The sequence below is a fragment of the Salmo salar genome, chromosome ssa16, assembly GCF_905237065.1.
Source record: "Salmo salar chromosome ssa16, Ssal_v3.1, whole genome shotgun sequence".
In the NCBI taxonomy this organism is placed as follows: Eukaryota; Metazoa; Chordata; class Actinopteri; order Salmoniformes; family Salmonidae; genus Salmo; species Salmo salar.
The window spans coordinates 26288865-26315032 of record NC_059457.1 but is presented as its reverse complement, the minus strand read 5'-3'; the positions used below and the strand labels follow the sequence as shown (position 1 = coordinate 26315032).

The following is a 26168-nucleotide window of genomic DNA, read 5'->3' as shown; positions in this document are numbered from 1 at the left end:
GGCTCTGCTGTTTACGTAACCCAATCCAAGGAGGACAAGGTCACTAAATCTACACAATATTCAATGATACATTTTAAAAAAGAAAGTAAAACATCACTACGAATTGAAGGCTACAACATGTGACAAAGTTCTGACACTTGCTACACTGAATGGGTGTGAATGTTACCAAAAATAGATACTTCTAGTACGAAGTATTAAAAATTTATGTATTTACTACCGTAAGTCGCTCTGGATAAGAGTGTCTGATAAATGACTAAAATGTAAATGTCAGCTAATTCATAGACTAGACTATCAATCTCACCGGATCACCTTCCACTAAATGCACTGAAACATCATGAGACAGCAGTCAGATCAAATCTACTAGGGCCACAAGACCAATGCTTAGAACCGGAGATTCCCATAACACTAAAGTAATTTACTCTCCAGTACACCTATGCATGGGCTGTCTAGTCATGACAATAACAATCCACCATCTGTGAATGTAGCTGACAGGTTTGAAATCTTACATGGTATCCCTATTAGGCTAAAGCACGAGTTGAAGAGCAGTTCTTGAAACATTGTATCATTGTGGCCCTAAACTGGAATCACAATCTCTGCAATTTGGTACGCAGCCAGGCTGTGTCCTTCCACGCGCACAATAACACTGTAATAACACATCACAAAATATTCCCTATTCACATGGTGGAAATAGACACGATGCTAGTCCAGAGAATGAGGCATGATTGTGAGTTTGAATCCGTAAACAAGCTGCAGCCTAGCTCTACACTATCAGAATTACATTTTTGACCCATTGCCAGGCAAGTTTGAATGCATCCCCTGCAGGCTACAGATGATAACTGCCTCTAGTCACATCGGTAGACAGGGTAGAAATGATTGCTGGTTTTCTGATAGTTGGCTAACCATGCTATTTCTATTTTAGCAAGGCTTTTCGATTGTAGCCTACCAAGCGATATATTCAAAACACAAACCCGCATTTCGGGATAAACTACAAATGGACCATGTTACACACAATACACACGGTCGCATAATGAAAGTGGCCGACGTTTTTGACATGGGTCGATAGGCCAACAGTAGAAAGACGAAGATCGACATTTACCTTTGGAAAATGTCTGGTTCGCTCAAAAACAATTCCACACGGACTTTTAGATTTGTCGAGCCTGAAATAATCCCAATAAACGATGCAATAAATCCAGTTGGTAAAATTCTTGTTCCCCGGCCTAGAACGCCATCAGCATCCATGCAATAGTGAGTGACCGGTGCGACTCACACAGGAGAAGCGTTGCAACCCTATCCCCGTTTTTCGTTAATCCGGGTTGATAACGGAGCCAAACCATCCCATCTCCTTCTGAACGAGCTCTCTCCCACACACAGCGACCCTGGCCCGCTTCCAACCAGCAGCGCTGCACCGTTCAATGGTTCATCCTCCCACCGAAACAGAGGGCTTCTTCCCGGCTATTCAGACCACCCGAGCACCCCCACTCTCCCTTGAGACGCCGGCGCCCAGCAGAAACACCAACGCAATGAACATGCAGAGAGGGAGACTGTACCAAAGACGAAAGACAGAGGGGACTGACGGAATCAAATCATGCCAAACTGTCTGTGCGAGTCAATTAATCCACAGTATTTTCTTTTCTTTTCCTCTGGTCTGTTCTGTCATCAACGCTGCTAGTTCGAAAACATGATAATAAATGGGGGCTGGCTTTGGGGGCGGGGAGAGAGTAAAGGGGGAATTTTCTTTCTGCAGCTCTCAGTCATAATAAATTGTAGCCGACTGTGTATGTGTGTGTGTGTGTGTGTGTGTAGCCTACTAGGAACAGCCGAGGAACGACCTACAAATAGACATCTTGATCTGCGCATCAGGAGCCAAACTTCATCTGGGAAAGGTCTCTGTCTCAATTCAATGAAAGGGCTTTATTGTCATGGGAAACATGTGTTTACATTGCCAAAGCAAGTGAAAAAACACACACAAAAAAACAATAACAACAACAACAATCTACAAATCAAATTAAACAAAAAGACAAAAACTATCAGACACACTTATTGTTTGTGTACATAGATTTTATAATATCATAGGTCGCCCCCAACACTGCTTTCCATCAGTTTATACAGCAGGCACTCATGCCAAATTGAGTCAGAAGCTTTTTTTAAATCAACAAAGCATGAGAGGACTTTGCTTTTGTTTTTGTTTGTTTGTCTCTCTCTCAGTACAATCAGAAATGTTCATGATATCCTCAATTCAGGAGAGGATGCTGCTACTGTTTTCACTCTCTCACTACTCTTTCTCTCCTCCCCCCTCTCTCTCTTCCTCCCTCTCTCTCTCGCCCCCCCCCTCCCTCACACTCTTTTCTTGCTTGTTTCTAAAACAGTTCTCCTAGCTAGCTCTTTTGTTTGGTTTGGCTATAGATGCTGCCTTGTGGTTCAAACTCCAGCCGTTGAACTGCATCTCATTCTGAATGACCTAAATTTGGCAACTGTGTTCACTGTAGGCTACAGTTGGAGAAACCGTCAGAACTACTGCATTAATCAGCTTTACAGTTATTCAGTCTCCCATAAGGTGTAGGTCTCAGAAAATACATTTGAATAAAATGCTCATAGGCTTAATAATATTGACTATTTTGTCCATGTCTGTGTGTCCACTGATCTGCCAGTGGGTGGCCTTGTCATATGCTGGTGGCATGACAGTTGGAGCCATAGTATGTGCAACTTTCTTCTTGCTTACACAGATGAGTCACTAGACCGTGGTTAAACCATATAGCTGTCCTCATAGAGATACAGGAGCTATCATATAGGATGGCTGAACCTGAGTGACTATAGGTCTGGAATAACATCATCTATGCCGTGGGGTCATACTGTCTTAGCTACCCACTCGTTTGAATGATGCCTGTGTCAAATAATTTGAACATCCAGGTTGACACCATGATAGTAACATTATAAAGAGCATCCTCACTAGAATAACATTGTCTCATTCAAACCGTCAGTGTCAACATGGTGTGTTAAAATCCCAGATTGCAGGTAGCAGAATATGGGAACTATGGTTCCGTGTTGTACTGTAGAGGTGAAGAGAAATGAAAGAAGTGTATCCTTTTTCTGTTAGGTTTCTGTGTTTCTGGGTATTTTTGGCTTGTTCCAGACATCGGAAACTAGCCTGTCCAACTTCTCCAGTTGAGGAGGGAGGGAGGGAGGGAGGGAGGGAGGTAGGGAGGGAGGGAGGGAGGGAGAGGGAGGGAGAGGGAGGGAGGGAGGGAGGGAGGGAGGGAGGGAGGGAGGGAGGGAGGGAGGGAGGGAGGGAGGGAGGGAGGGAGGGAGGGAGGGAGGGAGGGAGGGAGAGTAAAGGAGAATGGGGGATATGAGGGGAGAAAGGGAAGACAGGAAAAGAGTTAGGGACAGGGGGAAATAAGGAAAATTAGAGGTTAAGGGGTAGGGAAGGAGGAGGGGGAGAAACTGAATGTTTGAACTGGAGGAACCCATGAAGCACTGGACCTGCTGTAATGGATGAAAATGAAGAGAGGAAGAAAGAGCACCAGGGATAAAGGGGTAGAAAAATCTCAAACAACTGTGTGACAACAAGAAACATGGTGAGAATGACAGTAAAAGTAATGGGGATATGGTGAGTTGTAGGGTAGAGGTGGCGTGGTGGTGTTAGTGTGGGAGGAGATGGGGTTAGGGGTCTGGGTTAGAGGTAAGCTATATTGGTGGAATGTGATATAAACAGTTCATTAATGCACGATGGAGACTCTTTAACCCTGGTTCTGCGTTGCGGTAGGCTACACACACATATGCGCACACGCAGATTCAGAAAACATAATCTCTCTCTCTCTCTCTCTCTCTCTCTCTCTGTCTGAATTAATGAATGATGATGAATGTGTGTGTGTGAGTTTCTCACTGTGCACTGGAAGACTAAAGCACCTCTCCCTTTGTGCATGATGTAGAAAGACTCCATCAGTTCTGGCTCTAGAACCAATATGGTTCCCTGTGTTTTGTGTGAGACGTTGCAGGGAGGGTCACAGAGCAGCCAGGAATGTGTAGAAAAACTGTGGGAGAGATCTGTTTTGTTTGTGCAAGTGTGTGTGTGTTTGTGTGTGTGTGTGCCTGACCTGTCTTCTAGCACATTTGCCTGTGTCTCTGCGAGCACATACACATGTGTGTATCACTGTGTGTAAATGTGCGTATGTGTGCGTGCCTGCGTGTGTGTGTGTGTGAATGTTTTTAACTATACTTGTGGGGACCAGAAGTCCCCACAAGAATAGTAAACTAACAAAAATGTGACCAACTGGGAACATTTTGTTAGTCCCCGCAAGGTCAAATGCTATTTCTAGGGGGTTTAGGGTTAAGGTTAAAATTAGGGTTATAATTAGGTTTAGGGTTAGGAGCCAGGGTTAGTTTTAGGATTATGAGCTAGGGTTAGCTCCATCCAGACTGTATCATATCGGGCGCGTTTGGGAGTCCCAAAGGGAGGCGCACAGTTGGCCCAGCGTCGTCCGGGTTTGGCTGGGGTAAGCCGTCATTGTAAATAAGAAGTTGTTCATAACTGACTTGCCTAGTTGAATAAAGGTTAAGTACAAAAAAAATTCAAAAAAAAGCTTTAGAATTAGGGTTAAGGTTAGGTTTTCGCGTTAAGGTTAGGGTTAGCGTTAAGGTTTGGGTTAGGATAAGGGTATTGGTTAGGGAAAATAGGATTTTGTATGGAACTGAATTGTGTGTCCCCACAATATTAGTTATACAAGACTGTGTGTGTGTGTGTGTGTGTGTGTGTGCATGTGTGTTTGTGTGTGCTCCACTCACCAGCCCGTTAGTAAATGTGGGAGAGAAATGTGTTTCTAATTAAGTTCTGAAAATCAGAAACACACTCCGGCACTTCAAACACACAGAGATATTTCTGTAGCCAAGTCTGCTTTATTCTGATTTTACTACATAGCTCTATTCCCAAAGCTTTCCAAAACTGCACTACTTCCAGCGCTTTAGTTCACAGACTTTTCCTTAACTTCCCTCTCCCCACCCAGTTACAGAATAACTGTTACTAAATCAGAGACTGACTACTGAACACATGATTCAGCTACTACTCTGTAAAACGTAATGCTTATACTAACAGTACATTCGGAAAATATTCAGACCCCTTGACTTTTTCCACATTTTGTTACGTTACAGCCTTATTCGAAAATGGATTCAATTGTTTTTTCCCTTATCAATCTACACATAATACCCCATAATGACAAAACAAAAAAAGGTTTGAATGAAAATAAATATAAAATGCTACATGCTTGGCACACATGTATTTGGGGAGTTTCTCCCATTCTTCTCTGCAGAGCTCTGTCAGGTTCGATGGGGAGCGTCGCTGCACAGCTATTTTCAGGTCTCTCCAGAGATTTTCGATCAGGTTCAAGTTGGGTTCAAGGACATTCAGAGACTTGTCCCAAAGCTGCTCCTGCGTTGTCTTGGCTGTGTGCTTAGGGTCGTTGTCTTATTGGAAGGTGATCCTTCGCCCCAGTCTGAGGTCCAGAGCACTCTGGAAGAGGTTTTCATCAAGGATCTCTCGGTACTTTGCTCCGTTCATCTTTCCCTCAATCCTGACTAGTCCCTCAGTCCCTGCTGCTGAAAACATCCCCACAGCATGATGCTGCCCCCACCATGCTTCACCATAGGGATGGTGCCAAGTTTCTTCCAGACGTGACGCTTGGCATTCAAGCCAATCTTGGCTTCATCAGACCAGAGAATCTTGTTTTTCATGGTCTGAGTCCTTTAGGTGCCTTTAGGTGCTGTCATGTGCCTTTTACTGAGGAGTTGCTTCCGTCTGGCCACTCTACCATAAAGGCCTGATTGGTGGAGTGCTGCAGAGATGGTTGTCTTTCTGGAAGGTTCTGCCATCTCCACAGAGGAACTCTGGAGCTCTGTCAGAGTGACCATCGGATTCTTAGTCACCTCCCTGACCAAGGCCCTTCTCCCCCGATTGATCAGTTTGGCCGGGTGGCCAGCTCTAGGAAGAGTCTTGGTGGTTCCAAACTTATTTAATTTAAGAATGATGGAGGCCACTGTGTTCTTGGGGACCTTTAATGCTGCAGAACGGTTTTGGTACCCTTCCCCGCATCTGTGCCTCAACCCAATCCTGTCTTGGAGCTCTACGGACAATTCCTTTGACCTCATGGCTGATTTTTGCTTTGACATGCACTGTCAACTGTGGGACCATATATAGACAGGTGTGTGCCTTCCAAATCATGTCCAATTAATTGAATTTACCACAGGTGCACTCCAAGTTGTAGAAACATCTCAAGGATGATCAATGGAAACAGGATGCACCTGAGCTCAATTTCGAGTCTCCTAGCAAAGAGTCTGACTAATAATGTAAGTAAGGTATTTCTGACTTTTATTTGTAATACATTTACAAAATTGTCTAAAAACCTGTTTTCGCTTTGTCATTATGGGGTATTGTGTGTGGTGAGGATTTATTTATTTAATACGTTTTAGAATAAGGCTGTAACGTAACAAAATGTGGAAAAAGTCATGGGGTCTGAATACTTTCCGAATGCACTGTATATTGATAATTTACTTCGAATCAAAGTTTGTGACACATTTTCATTCTTGAAGAGTGGTGTAAATTTGAGCTCCGTGCTCAATCTTTCTAGTGCAGATATGTGCTGTAGGTATTAGGAGAAATCTACTGGCCTTAATCCCACATAAATGGGACAGATTTGCACCATCTCACTACTTATCCTTAGGAACCTTCTAAACGGTACGTACCAGCAGGATAAAAACTCAGCAAACAGGAATACAGTATCTAGGTTGTTATAATCACGCTGGTGTGTCACAGCTAGAGATCAAGCTTGTTATTGTGTTGCTAGATATTGCTGCACTGTTGGATCTAGAAAGATAAGCATTTCGCCGCACATGCGCTAACATCTGCAAAACTGTGTACACGACCAATAAACTTTGATTTGATTTTACTGACTGAGTATTGTCCTTGAGCTAGTGAACGTGCAGCTCTAGGTTTGAGACACAAACACCATGGTTTGCCTTGCAGATATCATGCAAAAGTGAGAGAGGGCTGAGTCACGACGAATATAGACTAATTTGACTTTGACAGCAAATATTTCATGACACATTCACACGCACACAAACTTGTAGCTGCTGCTACTCTCTGTTTATCCTCTTTGCACAGTCACTTTAACTATACATCCATGTACATATTACCTCAATTAGTCCAACTAACCGGTGCCCCCATACATTGGCTACCCGGACTATTTGCATTGTGTCCTGCCACCCGCCACCCCCCACCCGCCAACGCCCTCTTTTACACTGCTGCTACTCTCTGTTTATCATCTATGCATAGTCACTTTAACTATACCTACATGTAAATTTCACCTCAATTAGCCCGACTAACCGGTGCCCCTGCTTATTGACTCTGTACCGGTACCACCTGTATATAGCCTCACTACTGTCATTTTACAGTTTTTGATTTTTGATTTTTTTTTACTTATCTATTGTTTACCTAATACCAATTTTTTTACTTAAAAATTGCACTGTTGGTTAGGCTGTATCACCGCCTGGTATGGCAACTGCACCACCCGCAACCGCAGGGCTCTCCAGATGGTGGTGCTGTCTGCCCAACGCATCACCGGGGGAAAACTACCTGCTCTCCGGACACCTACAGCACCCGATGTCACAGGAAGGCCAAAAAGATCATCAAGGACATCAACCACCTGAGCCACAGCCTGTTCACCCTGTTGTCATCCAGAAGGCGAGGTCAGTACAGGTCCATTAAAGCTGGGACCGAGAGACTGAAAAGCATCTTATATCATAAGGCCATCAGACTGTTAAATAGCCATCACTAGCCGGCTTCCACCCGATTACACAACCCTGCACCTTAGAGGCTGCTGCCCTATGTACATAGACTTGGAATCACTGGTCACTTTAATAATGGAATATTAGTCACTTTAATAATGTTTACATACTGCTTTACTCATCTCATATGTATATTCTACTGTATTTTAGTCAATGCCACTCCAACAATGCTCAATCTAATATTTATATATTTCTTAATCCATGATTTTACTTTTAGATATTTGTGTATAGTTGTGAATCGTTTTTTAGATACTATTGCACTGTTAGATACTACTGCACTGTTGGAGCTGGGAACACAAGCATTTCGCTACACCCACAATAACATTTGCTAAATATGTGTATGTGAGCAATACAATTTGATTTGATTTGATTTGGATGTTGTAACAGTTAAGCTGAAATAACTGTGTCATACACACACGCAGACACACACACACAGACACACACACGCAGACACACACACACACACACACACACACACACATGCGGGCACACACACACACACACACACACACACACACACACACACACACACACACACACACACACACACACACACACACACACACACACACACACACACACACACACACACACACACACACACACGGCCTGGAGTTCTATTTAATACAGCAAGATGTAGAACAGGGCCAAAGCAAACATCTCCTTGTATCACATCCAACAAGACAAATGCTTTTCTGTGCCTGCTATTATACTGCATCAGTGTGTGTGTGTGTGTGTGTGTGTGTGTGTGTGTGTGTGTGTGTGTGTGTGTGTGCGTGCGTGCGTGCGTGCGTGCATGTGTGTGTGTTTATCCATGCATATTTGTATGGGTTTGCATGTGTACAGTATGTGTTCATGCATGTGTGCCCATGTTTGTGTGACACACCACGCAGAGTAGCGAGGTGCTATAGTTATGCCAGGAAGGGGCTGTCACTGTTTTGTGGCCCTGCAGGGACCTGTGTGTGTGCGTATGGTATGTCCACTTCTCTCTCTGTCACAGCTGCACTCTACCTCTGCCCTATTTATGGGAAAGATGAGCTGCACCCTTTAGCTCCAGCCACAAGGGATTAGTCCACTCTGTCACTCTCTGGGAAGAATACCCCATGAAGTCGCTCTATACCAGCTTATCACTCACTCACACACACACACACACACACACACACACACACACACACACACACACACACACACACACACACACACATCATGCAGCGTTCTACTAAAACTCTTCCCTAACTCTGATGGAATTCCTCAGGTTCTGGTTTAAAGTGGGGAATGCCGGGCTTTGTTGATATAGCCAGCGTTACTTCTGACTGAGGCCACCATGCATCTGCTCTGTGTTTAGGATGAAATAGATTTCAGAACCCTCAGGTGATCTGGACTAACAACGCAGAGAGAGAGAGAGAGAGAGAGCCAGAAAGAGATAAAGAGCCAGAAAGAGAGTGAAACAGAGACAGAAAGAGCACAACTTCACATGGCATAGAGCGTCAGTGTGTGTGTCACCAGGGATGTATCTGTTTCCCCTGACCTCCTCTCTTCATCCATTATTTAAGGTGATAGAAATCAGTTTAGACCCTGCTCACTGATACTGCCAGCAGTGTGTGTGTGTGTGTGTGTGTGTGTGTGTGTGTGTGTGTGTGTGTGTGTGTGTGTGTGTGTGTGTGTGTGTGTGTGTGTGTGTCAGGTTTTCCAATGGCGTCCGCTGGAGAACCTCTACTTCAGAGAGAAGAAGTTACAGTGAGGGTACAGTGAGTGTACAGTGAGGGGAAAAAGGGTACAGTGAGGGAAAAAAGTATTTGATCCCCTGCTGATTTTGTACGTTTGCCCACTGACAAAGAAATGATCAGTCTATCATTTTAATGGTAGGTTTATTTGAACAGTGAGAGACAGAATAACAACAAAAAAATCCAGAAAAATGCATGTCAAAAATGTTATAAATTGATTTGCATTTTAATGAGGGAAATAAGTATTTGACCCCCTCTCAATCAGAAAGATTTCTGGCTCCCAGGTGTCTTTTATACAGGTAACAAACTGAGATTAGGAGCACACTCTTAAAGGGAGTGCTCCTAATCTCAGTTTGTTACCTGTATAAAAGACACCTGTCCACAGAAGCAATCAATCAATCGGATTCCAAACTCTCCACCATGGCCAAGACCAAAGAGCTCTCCAAGGATGTCAGGGACAAGATTGTAGACCTACACAAGGCTGGAATGGGCTACAAGACCATCGCCAAGCAGCTTGGTGAGAAGGTGACAACAGTTGGTGCGATTATTCGCAAATGGAAGAAACACAAAAGAACTGTCAATCTCCCTCGGCCTGGGGCTCCATGCAAGATCTCACCTCGTGGAGTTGCAATGATCATGAGAACGGTGAGGAATCAGCCCAGAACTACACGGGAGGATCTTGTCAATGATCTCAAGGCAGCTGGGACCATAGTCACCAAGAAAACAATTGGTAATGGAGCTCTTTGGCATCAACTCAACTCGCCGTGTTTGGAGGAGGAGGAATGCTGCCTATGATCCCAAGAGCACCATCCCCACCGTCAAACATGGAGATGGAAACATTATGGTTTGGGGATGTTTTTCTGCTAAGGGAACAGGACAACTTCACCGCATCAAAGGGACGATGGACTGGGCCATGTACTGTCAAATCTTGGGTGAGAACCTCCTTCCCTCAGCCAGGGCATTGAAAATGGGTCGTGGATCGGTATTCCAGCATGACAATGACCCAAAACACACGGCCAAGGCAACAAAGGAGTGGCTCAAGAAGAAGCACATTAAGGTCCTGGAGTGGCCTAGCCAGTCTCCAGACCTTAATCCCATAGAAAATCTGTGGAGGGAGCTAAAGGTTCGAGTTGCCAAACGTCAGCCTCGAAACCTTAAATGACTTGGAGAAGATCTGCAAAGAGGAGTGGGACAAAATCCCTCCTGAGATGTGTGCAAACCTGGTGGCCAACTACAAGAAACGTCTGACCTCTATGATTGCCAAGGGTTTTGCCACCAGCCAGACAGACACGCACGCACCCACGCACCCATGGATGGACACAAACACCTCAACTAGCTCTCACAGTCTCACGTCAGAATTAGAAGTTCATCCATATTTCTCAAAGTTTTCCGAAGTGTTTAAGGTTAAGTTAAGGCATCAACTCGGAATCTTTAAGGTTAAGTTTAAGTTTAGGCATTAACGCCGAAATCTTAAGGTGAGGCATTAACTCTGAATGGTTAAGGTAAGGGTTAAGGTTTGGGATAGGCTTAAAACAAAAATATCAAAAACAACTTTCTATCGCTGGATTCGAACTGGCAACCTTTGGAATCAGAGGCAGAAGCTTACGCCATCCCCGTCCACAACGCCCTTGAAAAAAAACAATAACTACTTGAAGGTAACAGCTCTCACTGTTGCACCTAGTAGCCAGTTTCCACATCCTCTCACGACGTCCTCAGACATGGATGGATGTGGAATACTGACTTGTATCACAGGTGACCTGGCTGCACATCTACTCCACTCCATTACTACACTCTATCTACACTAGTGAAACATGAACCCACTCATCTACTGGGAGAGCCCTTGGCAAGTGTGTGTATGTTTGAGTGTGTGTTTGAGTGTGTGTGTGTGTGTGTGTGTGCATTTGTGTGGTGAGTGTGCGTACGTAAATGTATGTGCACGCGAGTGTGTGTGTGCCTGTGAGTCCGTGTGTGTGTGTGTGTGTGTGTGTGTGTGTGTGTGTGTGTGTGTGTTCATTCTTCCAGAGGGAATCCCATCAGTATAAAGATAATGAATTGCCTGAGGGAGAGAGCCAGACACTGCAGGCTGGGATTGGAAAGGAAGAGGGCAATAATAAAATACACATATTCAATCACACATAATACCACATACACTCCCAAGTCAGGTTTGTACTCTGCCTCCTGCTTTCTGCTTCCCTGAAGTGTATTATTTATATTTCATCAAAAGCATCTCCTCTCAGATGTGTATTCTTAAATATTCTATCTGTCGGGAGGGAATAGGAATGGCCTCTGATAAATGCCAGCAGGAATAGATTTGTGTATGTGTGCCCTCCTTCCCCTCCTTTTCCTGTCCATTTCATACTTTGTTCCTCCTCTCTCTCACACTCCTTTCTTTCTCTTCTATCACTCTTTTCAAACCACAACTAGCCTGCTGTTCTTCATTCCACTCCCCCTCTCAGCTCTCATGCCCTTCTCTTTCTAATTGTCCTTTCTTTCTTCTGTAATTCCTCTTTTTCCACCCCTCATACTCTTTCCTCTCCCACCCCTCCTCCTCCTATTCCTCCTTCTGCTCATCTTCCTCCCTCGCTCTTATAGGCTGCATGTCTCTATAGTAGAACCCTATTGGTTCCAGGTAGAACCCTTTTGGGACCCAAAAGAGTTCTGGAACCAAAAATGTTGTACCTGGAACCAAAAAGGGTTCTTTAAAGGGTTCTACTAAGGGGACAGCCGAAAAATCCTTTTAGGTTCTAGATAACACCTTTTCTTCTAAAAGTGTATAGGACTATATCTCTGGAAAAGGTCACCACACATCATGTTAGGCAAGTGTGACGTGAGGTTTGTTCTCTTGACAGATGTATCACACAGTCACTGTACTGTAGCTACTGCTGCCTGACAGGCCAACGACATCTACAACATACAATTTGCCAACAATCAATAGCACAGTTTTGTGTCTGAGAGTAGGAGTGATGATATAATGCAATGACTGATGAGTCATAACAGAGGACATGATGACCATGGGTAATCAATGGCAGAGGGCTGGGGCTCTATAGAAATCAGGGTGTGTGTGTGTGTGTGTGTGTGTGTGTGTGTGTGTGTGTGTGTGTGTGTGTGTGTGTGTGTGTGTGTGTGTGTGTGTGTGTGTGTGTGTGTGTTTATGGTAGAGAGGGTTTGATAAATCAGATACACATTTGAAATGCACACTGTACACAAGATACAGTAGCTACATGTATCAATACAAAGGCTCCATCACTGAGATGGATTTTCACTTTATAATCCCCTTTGGATTAACATCCTACGGAGAGGTTATACATTTAAACTCACTTCTGAACCCACTACTACAGTCTGTACTGCAGGGATAACCCCAAACCATATCATATCTGGATTAAGTAACATGCTCTACAGCTCAGACATGATTTAAAGGGCTAACAGCCACATTTGGCAACCAAGTACTATTACAACATTCTAGGAAGACTTGCAAACACAGGACTACTATGGTGTAAGGAACATACTTGGCAACCTGTGTCTGTTAGGACATACCAACCAGACTTGGCAGCCCATGTGTATTAGCTAATACTAGATAGACTTGGCCGGAAACATAAATATGGCTCTGGACTCAACAATCCAAATCTCCTACAGCATATCATGCAGACCTGGCAAGCCCTGTCTATGGTAGTATACCAGGCAGGCTTGACAACAGAACGTGTAGTTGTGTGTGATAAAACAAAAACAACTACAAGTTATCACCTCTCCCATGTGTTACACCAGCAGGTTGTTATCACCTCTCCCATGTGTTACACCAGCAGGTTGTTATCACCTCTCCCATGTGTTACACCAGCAGGTTGTTATCACCTCTCCCATGTGTTACACCAGCAGGTTGTTATCACCTCTCCCATGTGTTACACCAGCAGGTTGTTATGACCTCTCCCATGTGTTACACCAGCAGGTTGTTATCACCTCTCCCATGTGTTACACCAGCAGGTTGTTATCACCTCTCCCATGTGTTACACCAGCAGGTTGTTATCACCTCTCCCATGTGTTACACCAGCAGGTTGTTATCACCTCTCCCATGTGTTACACCAGCAGGTTGTTATCCCCTCTCCCATGTGTTACACCAGCAGGTTGTTATCACCTCTCCCATGTGTTACACCAGCAGGTTGTTATCACCTCTCCCATGTGTTACACCAGCAGGTTGTTATCACCTCTCCCATGTGTTACACCAGCAGGTTGTTATCCCCTCTCCCATGTGTTACACCAGCAGGTAGTTATCACCTCTCCCATGTGTTACCCCAGCAGGTTGTTATCACCTCTCCCATGTGTTACAACAGCAGGTTGTTATCCCCTCTCCCATGTGTTACACCAGCAGGTTGTTATCACCTCTCCCATGTGTTACACCAGCAGGTTGTTATCACCTCTCCCATGTGTTACAACAGCAGGTTGTTATCCCCTCTCCCATGTGTTACACCAGCAGGTTGTTATCACCTCTCCCATGTGTTACACCAGCAGGTTGTTATCACCTCTCCCATGTGTTACACCAGCAGGTTGTTATCACCTCTCCCATGTGTTACACCAGCAGGTTGTTATCCCCTCTCCCATGTGTTACACCAGCAGGTTGTTATCCCCTTTCCCATGTGTTACACCAGCAGGTTGTTATGACCTCTCCCATGTGTTACACCAGCAGGTTGTTATCCCCTCTCCCATGTGTTACACCAGCAGGTTGTTATCCCCTCTCCCATGTGTTACACCAGCAGGTTGTTATCACCTCTCCCATGTGTTACACCAGCAGGTTGTTATCCCCTTTCCCATGTGTTACACCAGCAGGTTGTTATCACCTCTCCCATGTGTTACACCAGCAGGTTGTTATCACCTCTCCCATGTGTTACACCAGCAGGTTGTTATCCCCTCTCCCATGTGTTACCCCAGCAGGTTGTTATCACCTCTCCCATGTGTTACACCAGCAGGTTGTTATCACCTCTCCCATGTGTTACACCAGCAGGTTGTTATCACCTCTCCCATGTGTTACACCAGCAGGTTGTTATCACCTCTCCCATGTGTTACACCAGCAGGTTGTTATCACCTCTCCCATGTGTTACACCAGCAGGTTGTTATCACCTCTCCCATGTGTTACACCAGCAGGTTGTTATCCCCTCTCCCATGTGTTACACCAGCAGGTTGTTATCACCTCTCCCATGTGTTACACCAGCAGGTTGTTATCACCTCTCCCATGTGTTACACCAGCAGGTTGTTATCACCTCTCCCATGTGTTACACCAGCAGGTTGTTATCACCTCTCCCATGTGTTACACCAGCAGGTAGTTATCACCTCTCCCATGTGTTACCCCAGCAGGTTGTTATCACCTCTCCCATGTGTTACAACAGCAGGTTGTTATCACCTCTCCCATGTGTTACACCAGCAGGTTGTTATCACCTCTCCCATGTGTTACAACAGCAGGTTGTTATCACCTCTCCCATGTGTTACACCAGCAGGTTGTTATCCCCTCTCCCATGTGTTACACCAGCAGGTTGTTATCACCTCTCCCATGTGTTACACCAGCAGGTTGTTATCCCCTCTCCCATGTGTTACACCAGCAGGTTGTTATCCCCTTTCCCATGTGTTACACCAGCAGGTTGTTATGACCTCTCCCATGTGTTACACCAGCAGGTTGTTATCCCCTCTCCCATGTGTTACACCAGCAGGTTGTTATCCCCTTTCCCATGTGTTACACCAGCAGGTTGTTATGACCTCTCCCATGTGTTACACCAGCAGGTTGTTATCAGCTCTCCCATGTGTTACACCAGCAGGTTGTTATCACCTCTCCCATGTGTTACACCAGCAGGTTGTTATCCCCTCTCCCATGTGTTACACCAGCAGGTTGTTATCCCCTTTCCCATGTGTTACACCAGCAGGTTGTTATCACCTCTCCCATGTGTTACACCAGCAGGTTGTTATCACCTCTCCCATGTGTTACACCAGCAGGTTGTTTCTCTTCTTCATTTATATCACTAGAAAAGTACAAAAACAGATGTGCCTGAGATTCTTCTTTACTTAATAACATTATTTTTCAAACGGAAGGTCTGTGTGTGTGTGTGTGTGTGTGTGTGTGTGTGTGTGTGTGTGTGTGTGTGTGTGTGTGTGTGTGTGTGTGTGTGTGTGTGTGTGTGTGTGTGTGTGTGTGTGTGTGTGTGTGTGTGTGTGTGGTGTGTATTTAATCCAGTAGGCCACTGTTTTATGGCTCTAGAGTGGAATATTCTCACATTACCACTGAAATGAGATTCCTGCTCCACTAAGGAGATTATGACACACAGTAAGTAAATGAAATGGTTGAGAAAGAGAGAGAGAGAGAGAGAGAGAGAGAGGAATTGTGTGTCTGTAAAGTTTGCGGCAAATTGTGAATACTGTATGTGCAAAATGTAAGAGAGATGGATGGAAAGAGAGGTATTATACAGTATGTAAGCCCTATTTCCCCATAAGCTTGTGCATACTCATAAAAAACATGAAATATGAGTGAATTTACATAAAAACGTATCCAGAGACCTCTGCTGGTACACTGTAGATATAATAGAGATATGAATGGACTTTCTTTCCTCTGATTAGAACTTCAAGAAGATAAATGTATATCTATGTTTCCCATCATTAACTGGCCACTCTGTTTATCTCAATGCATACTTACAGTACATGTGCACACGTGTGTGTGTGTGTGTGTGTGTGTATGTGTGTGTTTGTGTGGTTGTGTGTGTGTGTGTGTTTCACTTTCCTTGTGGGGACCAAACAATCGATTCCCATTCAAAATAGTTTTTTCCTTAAGCGCTAACCCTAAACTTAACCCCAAAATCCTAACCTTAACCCCAAACCCCCCACCCTAACCCTAAACTGTCACGATTGTCGTATGATGAAGAGCAAGGCGCAGCGTGTGTATCGTTCCACATTTTTATTTTAACTGTGAAACTATGCAAAACATACAAATAAACTAATAAACAAAACAACAAACCGTGACAAAGAGGTGCAACATACACTAACTCAAAACAATCTCCCACAAAACCTAGTGGGAAAAACAACAACTTAAATATTGGAGATCATCCCAAAACAAACCAACATAGAAATACAGAAACTAGAACCCCACATAGAAATACATAAACTAGACAAAACCCCAACATAGAAAAAGAAACTAGAACCAACATAGACATAAATGAACTAGACAAAACCCCCTGTCACGCCCTGACCTACTCGTGACATAAACCTACATGTCCTAAATGTCCCCACTTCTTAGAATTTTCATTGTTCTAATTTCCTTGTGAGGACTTCTGGTCCCCACAAGGATAGTAAAACCAAACACGCACATGCACACGCATGCACACACACACACACACCCAGAAAGCCAGTGTTGAGCTGTGTGATGTAGTGGAGACTAGTCGGTTAAAACAGTTTACAGTGTGTCCCTCGGGAGCACAGCTTATTTGCATAGTATGTCTGGAAAACATTAACCATTGCCTCATTCCCAGGTTTATCATGTGTGTCTGTGTGTGTCCGAATACAAAACGTAAACAAGCCTCCAGCTAGTTATTAGAAAATTACAAATTAGAAAAGTACAGAAAACCAAACAAACGTATGAACAGATAGGGAATGGAATCTCTTGTCTCTCCTCCTCTCCATCCCTTTCTCCAATACTCCACCTCTTCCTTCTCTCCACTCCTCCACCCGGCAGAAACAACAGAATCTCTCACGGTTTGGTTCTGGGAAAAAGTTTTCTCCCATAAAACACCGGAGTTGGCTGGAAAACAGAGCTGGCAGCCAAAGCGGGATAGAGATCGGAATTCTATTGAACAGAGTCAGAGGCGCGTGTGCACTGTATGTCAGAGGAGAGCAGAGCTGGAAGCTTCCCCTGCAGTTGGATAGGGAATGAGGGATGGGGGACTTGGGGTTTCTCGTGGATCAGCAGATTCTAATGTATAGTGCAATGTGTGTGTGTGTGTCTGTGTGTGTGCGTTTGTGTGAATGCACAAGTGCCTGTGCTTCTGTAGTATGTATGTGTGTGTAAGTGTTTAAACTATGACAAAATAATTGTTTTCTGACAGTCACTAGATAATACAAATCCAAGAATTCCTCTGGCAGAATGATTTGATGAGCAGCTTACAGCTTAGCAACACACACACACACACACACACACACACACACACACACACACACACACACACACACACACACACACACACACACACACACACACACACACACACACACACACACACACACACACACACACACACACACACACACACACACACACACACACACACACACACACACACACACACACACACACCATGTGTCTATGTATGCTGATGACTCAACATTAACACATCAGCTACCACAGCAAGTGGATTAACTGCAACACTTAACAAAGAGTTTTAGAATGGGTGGCAAAAAATAAGCTAGTCCTAAATATTTCAAAACTAAAAGCATTGTATTTGGGACAGACCCTAAACTAAATCTTGCAAAGAATAATGTGGAAATTGAGCAAGCTGAGGTGACTAAACAACTGTTATGGTCAAAACATATTGATACGACGATAGCTAAGATGGGGAGAAGTCTGTCCATAATACGAAAAAAGTACAAAAATATATACATTCACTGCTGTATGTCGCTCCGGATCAGAGCTAAATGACTAAAAAGTAAAACGTAAATAAAGTGCTGCTCTGCCTTATTGACATTGCTATCAAGGAAACAAGTCCTACAATGCCACCAAGGGTCTCTTCACAGTCCCCAAGTCCAGAACGGACTCTGGGAAACGCACAGTACTACTCTATTCCACATTAAGTAACTTATGCAAGCAGTAAAATCAGATTTAAAAACAAATAAATCTATACACACACTAGCACACACGTATATTGTAATATTGTTATATGGTGGCATTAGAAATGTTGTGTTGTAGATATGTAGTGGTGTAATGATATATGTTGGACTGTTTTGTTTTTTTACGTGCTGCGCCTTAATGTGTTTGGACCCCAAGGAAGAATAGCTGCTGCCTTGGCTAATTGGGATCCCTAATAAATTCCCCCCTCCAAAAAAGACATGGTGTTATGATCAAAAGAGTCTCAAGTCTACGCTGTGTGAGTCTCTGAGGATGAAAGTGAGGGCTTGGTAAATAAATATTTAAATGCTAACAGGAGTGTTGCAGAGGAAGGAATGGCCACCTGGGTCTGCTATATCCCCATTTTCTCTATTTTTTAATCCCTACCTCCTCAGGATATCCTGCCTTTCACAATAAGGAGAGGTGGATGATTATTAGGAGACAGGGACAGAAGGAAGAGGAGGAAGTTAAGAAAGAGGGAGGGGTGTTGAGCTGAGGGCTTAGCACAACACAACAGCAGGACCTTGAACCTGCCTGTAGCTTTAAAGAGGCCTTCCCCAGGGAGAAAGTGTGACTGAATGTTGTTGAGTTCACATCATTCCCAGATTGATATAGGAATGCATGAACACATGGGGTGCCTTTTCACGAGGGTGTGTGCATGTGCATGTGTGCATGTCCCTGTACAGTGCCTTCAGAAATTATTCACATCCTTGACTTTTTCCACATTTTGTTGTTGTACACAGCCTGAATTGAAAATGGTTTACATTGAGATTGTGTGTCACTGGCCTACCCACAATACTCCATAATGTCAAAGTGGAATTATGTTTTGAAACATTTGTACAAATTAATTAAAAATGAAAAGTATTCAACCCCTTTGTTATGGCAAGCCTAAATAAGTTCAGCAGTAAAGATTTGCTTAACAAGTCACATAACAAGTTGCATGGACTCACTCTGTGTGCAAAACATGTTTAACATGATTTTTGAATGACTTCCTCATATATGTAGACCAAACATACAATTATCTGTAAGGTCCCCCATTCGAGCAGTGAATTTCAAACACAGATTCAACCACAACAACCAGGGAGGTTTTCCAATGCCTCGCAAAGAAGGGCACCTATTGGTAGATGGATGAAAATAAAAAAGCAGACATTGAATATCCCTTTGACCATGGTGAAGTTATTAATTACACTTTGGATGGTGTATCAATACACCCACTATAACGATACAGGTGTCCTTCCTAACAGTTGCCAGAGAGGAAGGAAACCTCTCAGGGATTTCCACATGAGGCCAATGGTGACTTTACAACAGTTATCGAGTTTAATGGCTGTGATAGGAGAAAACTGAGGATGGATCAACAACATTGCTGTTACTCCACAATAGTAAAACTAAATGACAGAGGGAAAAGAAGGAAGGCTGTACAGAATAAAAATATTCCAAACCACCCTGTTTGCAATAAGGCATTCAAGTAAAACTGAAAAAAATGTGGCAAAAGAAATTGACATTATGTCCTAAATACAAAGCAATATGTTTGGGGCAAATCCAACACAACACAACACTGAGTACCACTCTACATATTTTCAAGCATTGTTGTGGCTGCATCATGTTATGGGTATGCTTGTCATTGACAAGGACTAGGAAGTTTTTAAGGATAAAAATAGACTGACTAGAGCTAAGTACATGCAAAATCCTAGAGGAAAACCTGGTTCAGTCTGCTTTCCACCAGACACTGGGAGACAAATGATCTTTTCAGTAGGACAATTACCTAAAACACAAGGCCAAATATACAATGGAGTTTCTTACTAAGACGGCCTAATTACAGTTTTGACTTAAATAGGCTTGAAACTCTATGGCAAGACTTGAAAATGGCTGTTAAGCAATGATCAATAACCAACTTGACAGAATTTGTTAAAGAATAATGTGCAAATATTGTACAATCCAGGTGTGCAAGGCTCTTAGAGACGTACCCAGAAAGACTCACAGCTGTAATGTGATTCTAACATGTATTGACTCGGGGGTCTGAATACTTATGTAAATGAAATATTTATGTATTTAATATCCAGAAAATTGGCAAACATTTCTAAAAACATGCTTATACTTTGTCATTATGGGTTATTGTGTGTAGATGGGTGAGAAAAACAAATCTATTTAATCCATTTTGAATTCAGGCTGTAACACAACAAAATGTGAAATATGTCAAGGGGTAGGAATACTCTGTGAAGGCATTAGATCCATTATTGTGTATTTGATTTTATCTCCCTGTATTACTATTTTATTTGTCTAATTATTTTTGAACTCGTATGTGACAAACACAATTGAATTTGTGTGAGTGTGAGCATTTCACACACACATGCGCTAATGTACACACATGCCTGTGAACACTTATACTCTTTGAGAGAGAGAGAAGATTAGAGAATAATAGTGGAGGAAGACACTGAAGGAGTTTCCCCTGGAACAAGAGAGAGGAAAACAGACCTAGGGTCAGAGCTGAGAAGTGGACAGGGACAGAGGTAGGGGGCTGGGGATCTACTCAGGAAATACCTGAGGCTACAGTGAAGAGAGTAGGAGGAGTGGTGGAGAACAGAAGTGCAGGGGGAAGGTACAGTGTGAAAATCACATCCAGACAAGTGTTTGTTTGTTTCTCTCTCTCTCTCTCTCTCTCTCTCTCTCTCTCTCTCTCTCTCTCTCTCTCTCAGCAGTCCTGTACCAGATAAAGTATTACAGTTCCTTGTTGGTGAGAGAGCTACTACTACTACAGTATGAGCTGAATGGTAGTGTAGTCAGTCTGCCATTTCTGGAAGTCTGGATCACTCATTACTACTGACCTTGCCCTCAGAACAGCCATTACAACACTCCACAGCACATCAAACGACTTTATCATCCCAGGGAAGGCTTGTTTTGCCGTAGAGAAAGTTACAAATCGTAGTCAAGCTGATTATGTCTGTTTTGAGGGGAGTTACGGTGTTTCCTGAGTATGAGGTGTATTCAGGGGAAGTGCACGATATGAGGGGAGGTTTAGGGTTTTCCTGTCATTGTGTCGACCCTTCATGAGGGCAGACTTTTCAACTTGACCTTTGTAAGATGATAAGATGTCCTCCCTAATAACACAGTTCTTTAAAGGGGAGCCAAGGCAGAGAGTGTGTGCGTTGCTGTATGATGCTCTGAATACTTGCTTTGTGAGTTTGATTATGTGTGTGTGGCAGTCCCTCTCCTGCTTGTTGCTATGACAGCAGCCCTAGTACCTCTGTGATCCCTCTCTGGGTTCGTCTGGTGGGGCCTGACAGTGTGGACTGCACACAGGGCAGGTGGGATGAGTAAGGAATACTAATTGCTCTCTGTGCAGATTCAGACATGGTGGAGCGAATACTGATCATCAATTCTGCCGTGTCAGAGCTGGTCTCTCCATCTCTCTCTCTCTCACACACACACACACACACACACACACACACACACACACACACACACACACACACACACACACACACACACACACACACACACACACACACACACACACACACACACACACACACACACACACACACACACACAGAGTGAAAAGGTGATTTGGTTGTAAATCTGAACATAGAGTTCTCCAGTCTGTGACCAAACACCATCTTTCATACCCCTGAAAATGTGTGTGTGTGTACGTGTGTGTGTGTATGAAGAAACACTTACTTTCACACTCCCAAGAACACTCAGCCCTCAGTTACCGGGCCTTTAAAAACAGCCCTAGCAACCCAACGGTAACCAAAAACACTTGCTTCTTCCTGCTGACATTGTGAATACTGAGTATTTGGAGTTTATAAAAATGTGTGTGTGTGTGTGTTTCCTGAAAGAGAAACAACAACTACTAAAGAGGCTTTTGTCTCTGCATTAGGTAGAACTGGGCCAGAACACTCTCATTCTTTATAGAGAGGAGTCAATGGCCTACTAACACACCACACACACTCCATACACAAACACATACTCTGAAACACACAACATCCGCAAATATGAGCCATAGGTTAAGTGATATGAAGGTATGACAGTGGCTGTATTTCAGTCCATGTTCCTACTATATGAGTGGATTGGAGCACCTAGATCCCTCTACAAAAACAACCCACTATCCCCATCACACCAGAAGCTTGTCCACAACACCTGATTTTGTCTTATACTTCAGATTAAACCTACTGTATAGCCCTGTCGCCTTGAGCATGCACCTAGTTAGTTACACACCAGCTGTTAGCCCCTTTGTTCCTCTCTACTCTGCCTAGAGCCCTGACCTGCCTTTCATTTAACCCACTCTGTCCTAACCCCTTCATTAGTGACAGCATCAGGTTACGGCACACTGACCTATAGTCTGAAGCTTATTTTAACACTTCCTCTCACATACAGTGTAGTGTCTGTGTGTGTGTGTGTGTGTGTGTGTGTGTGTGTGTGTGTGTGTGTGTGTGTGTGTGTGTGTGTGTGTGTGTGTGTGTGTGTGAGGTGTATCCTACCTGGTACAGTGGCCTGGGGACACACCTGTGTGCGTGTGTGAGGTGTAGTGCACGGAGATGTCTTAGAGCGGAGGAGGTGAAGGTCCACAGCAGACCCTGACGTGTGAACAGCACATCCTCCAGACCCAGCAGTACCGCCTCCATCATAGAAACACACATGTAGCTATCCACAAGAAAACAGGTACACCAGATGACAGGCAGGAATCCACAGGTCAGGCTAAAAGGCCTTGTTTCCTCGCTCTTCTCTCTAAGGATCCAACATTCTGATCACTCCGTAAAAAGAGAGGTCACCGCAATCCTGTGTCAATATCCCACGCAGCTAGACAAATCCCCAATGGCTCTATCCCTCTCCGCTCACCTCTCCTGTAACTGAAGAAACCCTGAGAGCCGAAGTCTGGTTGCGACAAACACAAACATTCCCACTGCCTGTTCCTTGCTCGCTCTCTCCCTTTCTCGCTCTCTCCCTTTTTCTTTTTTGGTCTGTTAGTTGTTTTTAAAGTGACACTCAGTTCCAGAGCATTCCAGGCTCCAGGCTGACAAACAGACGGAGAGAAGGAAGGAAAGGGAGACCCAGTAGATGAGTGACAGGGACAGGGAAAGGTGACTGTTCTCTCTCTCTCTGTGGAGGATAGAGGGATGTGCTTACACTCTCCACATCTCCACTCAGCCACCGGTCAGTTCCCTTCTCATCTTACCCAACTCCATTGCACGTACGCACACACACACACAGCAGCCAGCAGATTCGCTGACGTCCCGTCTCCAGATGGAGGATGGGAGTGTTTTCTCTCAGCTCTGGGAGTCAGGCCAGATTCTCCAGTTTTTAACCAGGAACCAGAATCCCTAGGACATTGTGTGGCCTGATGTGACCCCTGAGTATGAAAGAACACCATGCACCCCCCCCCCCCGTCCTTTGAGACTTAACTTTATCTTTAACCATGAAAACCTAGCAATCTACCTTTCATGATAACAGCAACATCAACATGTATTCTCCATCTATAACACCAACATGTGTTACATCTAACACATATCATACAGTGGCTCGCGAAAGTATTCACCCCCTTGGCATTTTTCCTATTTTGTTACCTTACAGCCTGGAATTAAAATAGATATTTTTGGGGTTTGTATCATTTGATTTACACAACATGCCTACCACTTTGAAAATGCAAAAAAAAAAAATGTATTGTGAAACAAACAAGAAATAACAGAAAAAAACTGAAAACTTCAGTGTGCATAACTATTCATCCCCCCAAAGTCAATACTTTGTAGAGCCACATTTTGCAGCAATTACAGCTGCAAGTCTCTTGGGGTATGTCTCTATAAGCTTGGCACGTCTAGCCACTGGGAGTTTTGAGCCTTTCTTCAAGGCAAAATTTCTCCAGCTTCTTCAAGTCAGATGGGCTCAGCTGGTGTAGAGCAATCTTTCAGTCATACCACAGATTCTAAATTGGATTGAGGTCTTGGCTTTGACCAGACCATTCCAAGACATTTAAAGGTTTCCCCTTAAACCACTCGAGTGTTGCTTTAGCAGTATGCTTAGGGTCATTGTCCTGCTGGAAGGTGAACCTCCATCCCAGTCTCAAATCTCTGGAAGACTGAAACAGGTTTCCCTCAAGAATTTACCTGTATATAGCGCCATCCATCATTCCTTCAATTCTGACCAGTTTCCCAGTCCCTGCCGATGAAAAACATCCACACAGCATGATTCTGCCACCACCATGCTTCACTGTGGGGAATGTGTTCTCAAGGTGATGAGAGGTGTTGGGTTTGTGCCAGACATAGTATTTTCCTTGATGGCCAAAAAGCTCAATTTTAGTCTCATCTGACCAGAGTACCTTCTTCCATATGTTTGGGGAGTCTACCACATGCCTTTTGGCGAACACCAAACGTGTTTGCTTATTATTTTCTTTAAGCAATGGCTTTTTTTCTGGCCACTCTTCCGTAAAGCCCAGCTCTGTGGAGTGTACGGCTTAAAGTGGTCCTATGGACAGATACTCCAATCTCCGCTGTGGAGCTTTGCAGCTCCTTTAGGGTTATCTTTGGTCTCTTTGTTGCCTCTCTGATAAATGCCCTCCTTGCCTGGTCCGTGAGTTTTGGTGGGAGGCCCTCTCTTGGCAGGTTTGATGTGGTGCCATATTCTTTGCATTTTTTATAATGGATGTAATGGTGCTCAGTGGGATGTTCAAAGTTTCTGATATTTTTTTAATAACCCAACCCTGATCTGTACTTCTCCACAACTTTGTCCCTGACCTGTTTGGAGAGCTCCTTGGTCTTCATGGTGCCACTTGCTTCGTGGTTCCCCTTGCTTAGTAGTGTTGCAGACTCTGGGGCCTTTCGGAAAAGGTGTATATATACTGAGATCATGTGACACTTAAATAAAGTCCACCTGTGTGCAATTTAACTATTTATGTGACTTCTTAAGATAATTGGTTGCACCAGATCTTATTTAGGTGCTTCATAGCAAAGGAGGTGAATACATATGCACGCACCACCTTTCCGTTTTAAATTTTTAAATTTTTTGAAACAAGTAATTTTTTTTAATTTCACTTCACCAATTTGGACTATTTTGTGTATGTCCATCACATGAAATCCAAATAAAAATCTATTTAAATTACAGGTTATAATGCAACAAAATAGGAAAAACGCCTTGGGGGATGAATACTTTTGCAAGGCACTGTACCTCGACAATCTCGTGGGTATTTCCCATGATGCTTTGTGTCTGGTTAGTTGTGGTTGCAAACATCTTATACATTCCAAACATTCCTTTCCCCTACAGGCCCATTCAAATACAATAGATAGATTGGATTTATTCCCTCTTCCTCAGCAATCCAGCAGAAGGCCTTGATTAATACAGCAGAGTGAATGAGTTCAATACCACCAAGCTGAAGGGGCCTATTGAGTGGACTGGACTGATTCATAGTGTGGGGGTGGGGAGGATGATATTGACACAAGGGTCAATGCTTACTGCTGAGTTGTGCTTTTATAAGAATGCAGCAGCCGTGTGTGTATGTCAAATGAGGTTGGTGGCACCTTAATTGGGGAAGACGGGCTCGTGGTAATGGCTGGAGCGGAATTGATGGAATGTTATCAAATACATCAAACACATGTTTATACCATTCCATTTGCTCCGTTCCGGACATTATTATGAGCCGTCCTCCCCTCAGCAGCTTCCTCTGGTGTATGTATATCGTGCATTTGTGTATGTGGAGCTGAATATCTGCTGTATGACACTAATACCATTCATTTGATAATGATTGTCAATAGAAGTTGAATGAAATTACTATCACAACATAC

The 26168-nt window shown here is 43.8% G+C and overlaps 1 protein-coding gene across 15 annotated transcripts in view; it reads right to left on the bottom strand.

Moving 5' to 3' along the window:
* LOC106573459 (FERM domain-containing protein 4A) overlaps positions 1–26168 on the bottom strand; it is a 150938-nt gene that overhangs the window by 65921 nt on the left and 58849 nt on the right. For 2 of the 15 annotated variants that reach the window (XM_045697115.1, XM_045697116.1), the window contains exon 1: positions 22878–23233. The exons of 3 other annotated variants lie outside the window; for them this stretch is intronic. In XM_045697115.1, coding sequence (XP_045553071.1) covers positions 22878–23036 — 159 coding nt within the window. In that variant the 5' untranslated portion in view covers positions 23037–23233. Of the gene's footprint in view, positions 1–1096; positions 1701–22877; positions 23234–26168 lie in introns of those variants that run through there. 10 more of the 15 variants (XM_045697111.1, XM_045697107.1, XM_045697109.1 and 7 more) reach the window with 10 other exon arrangements.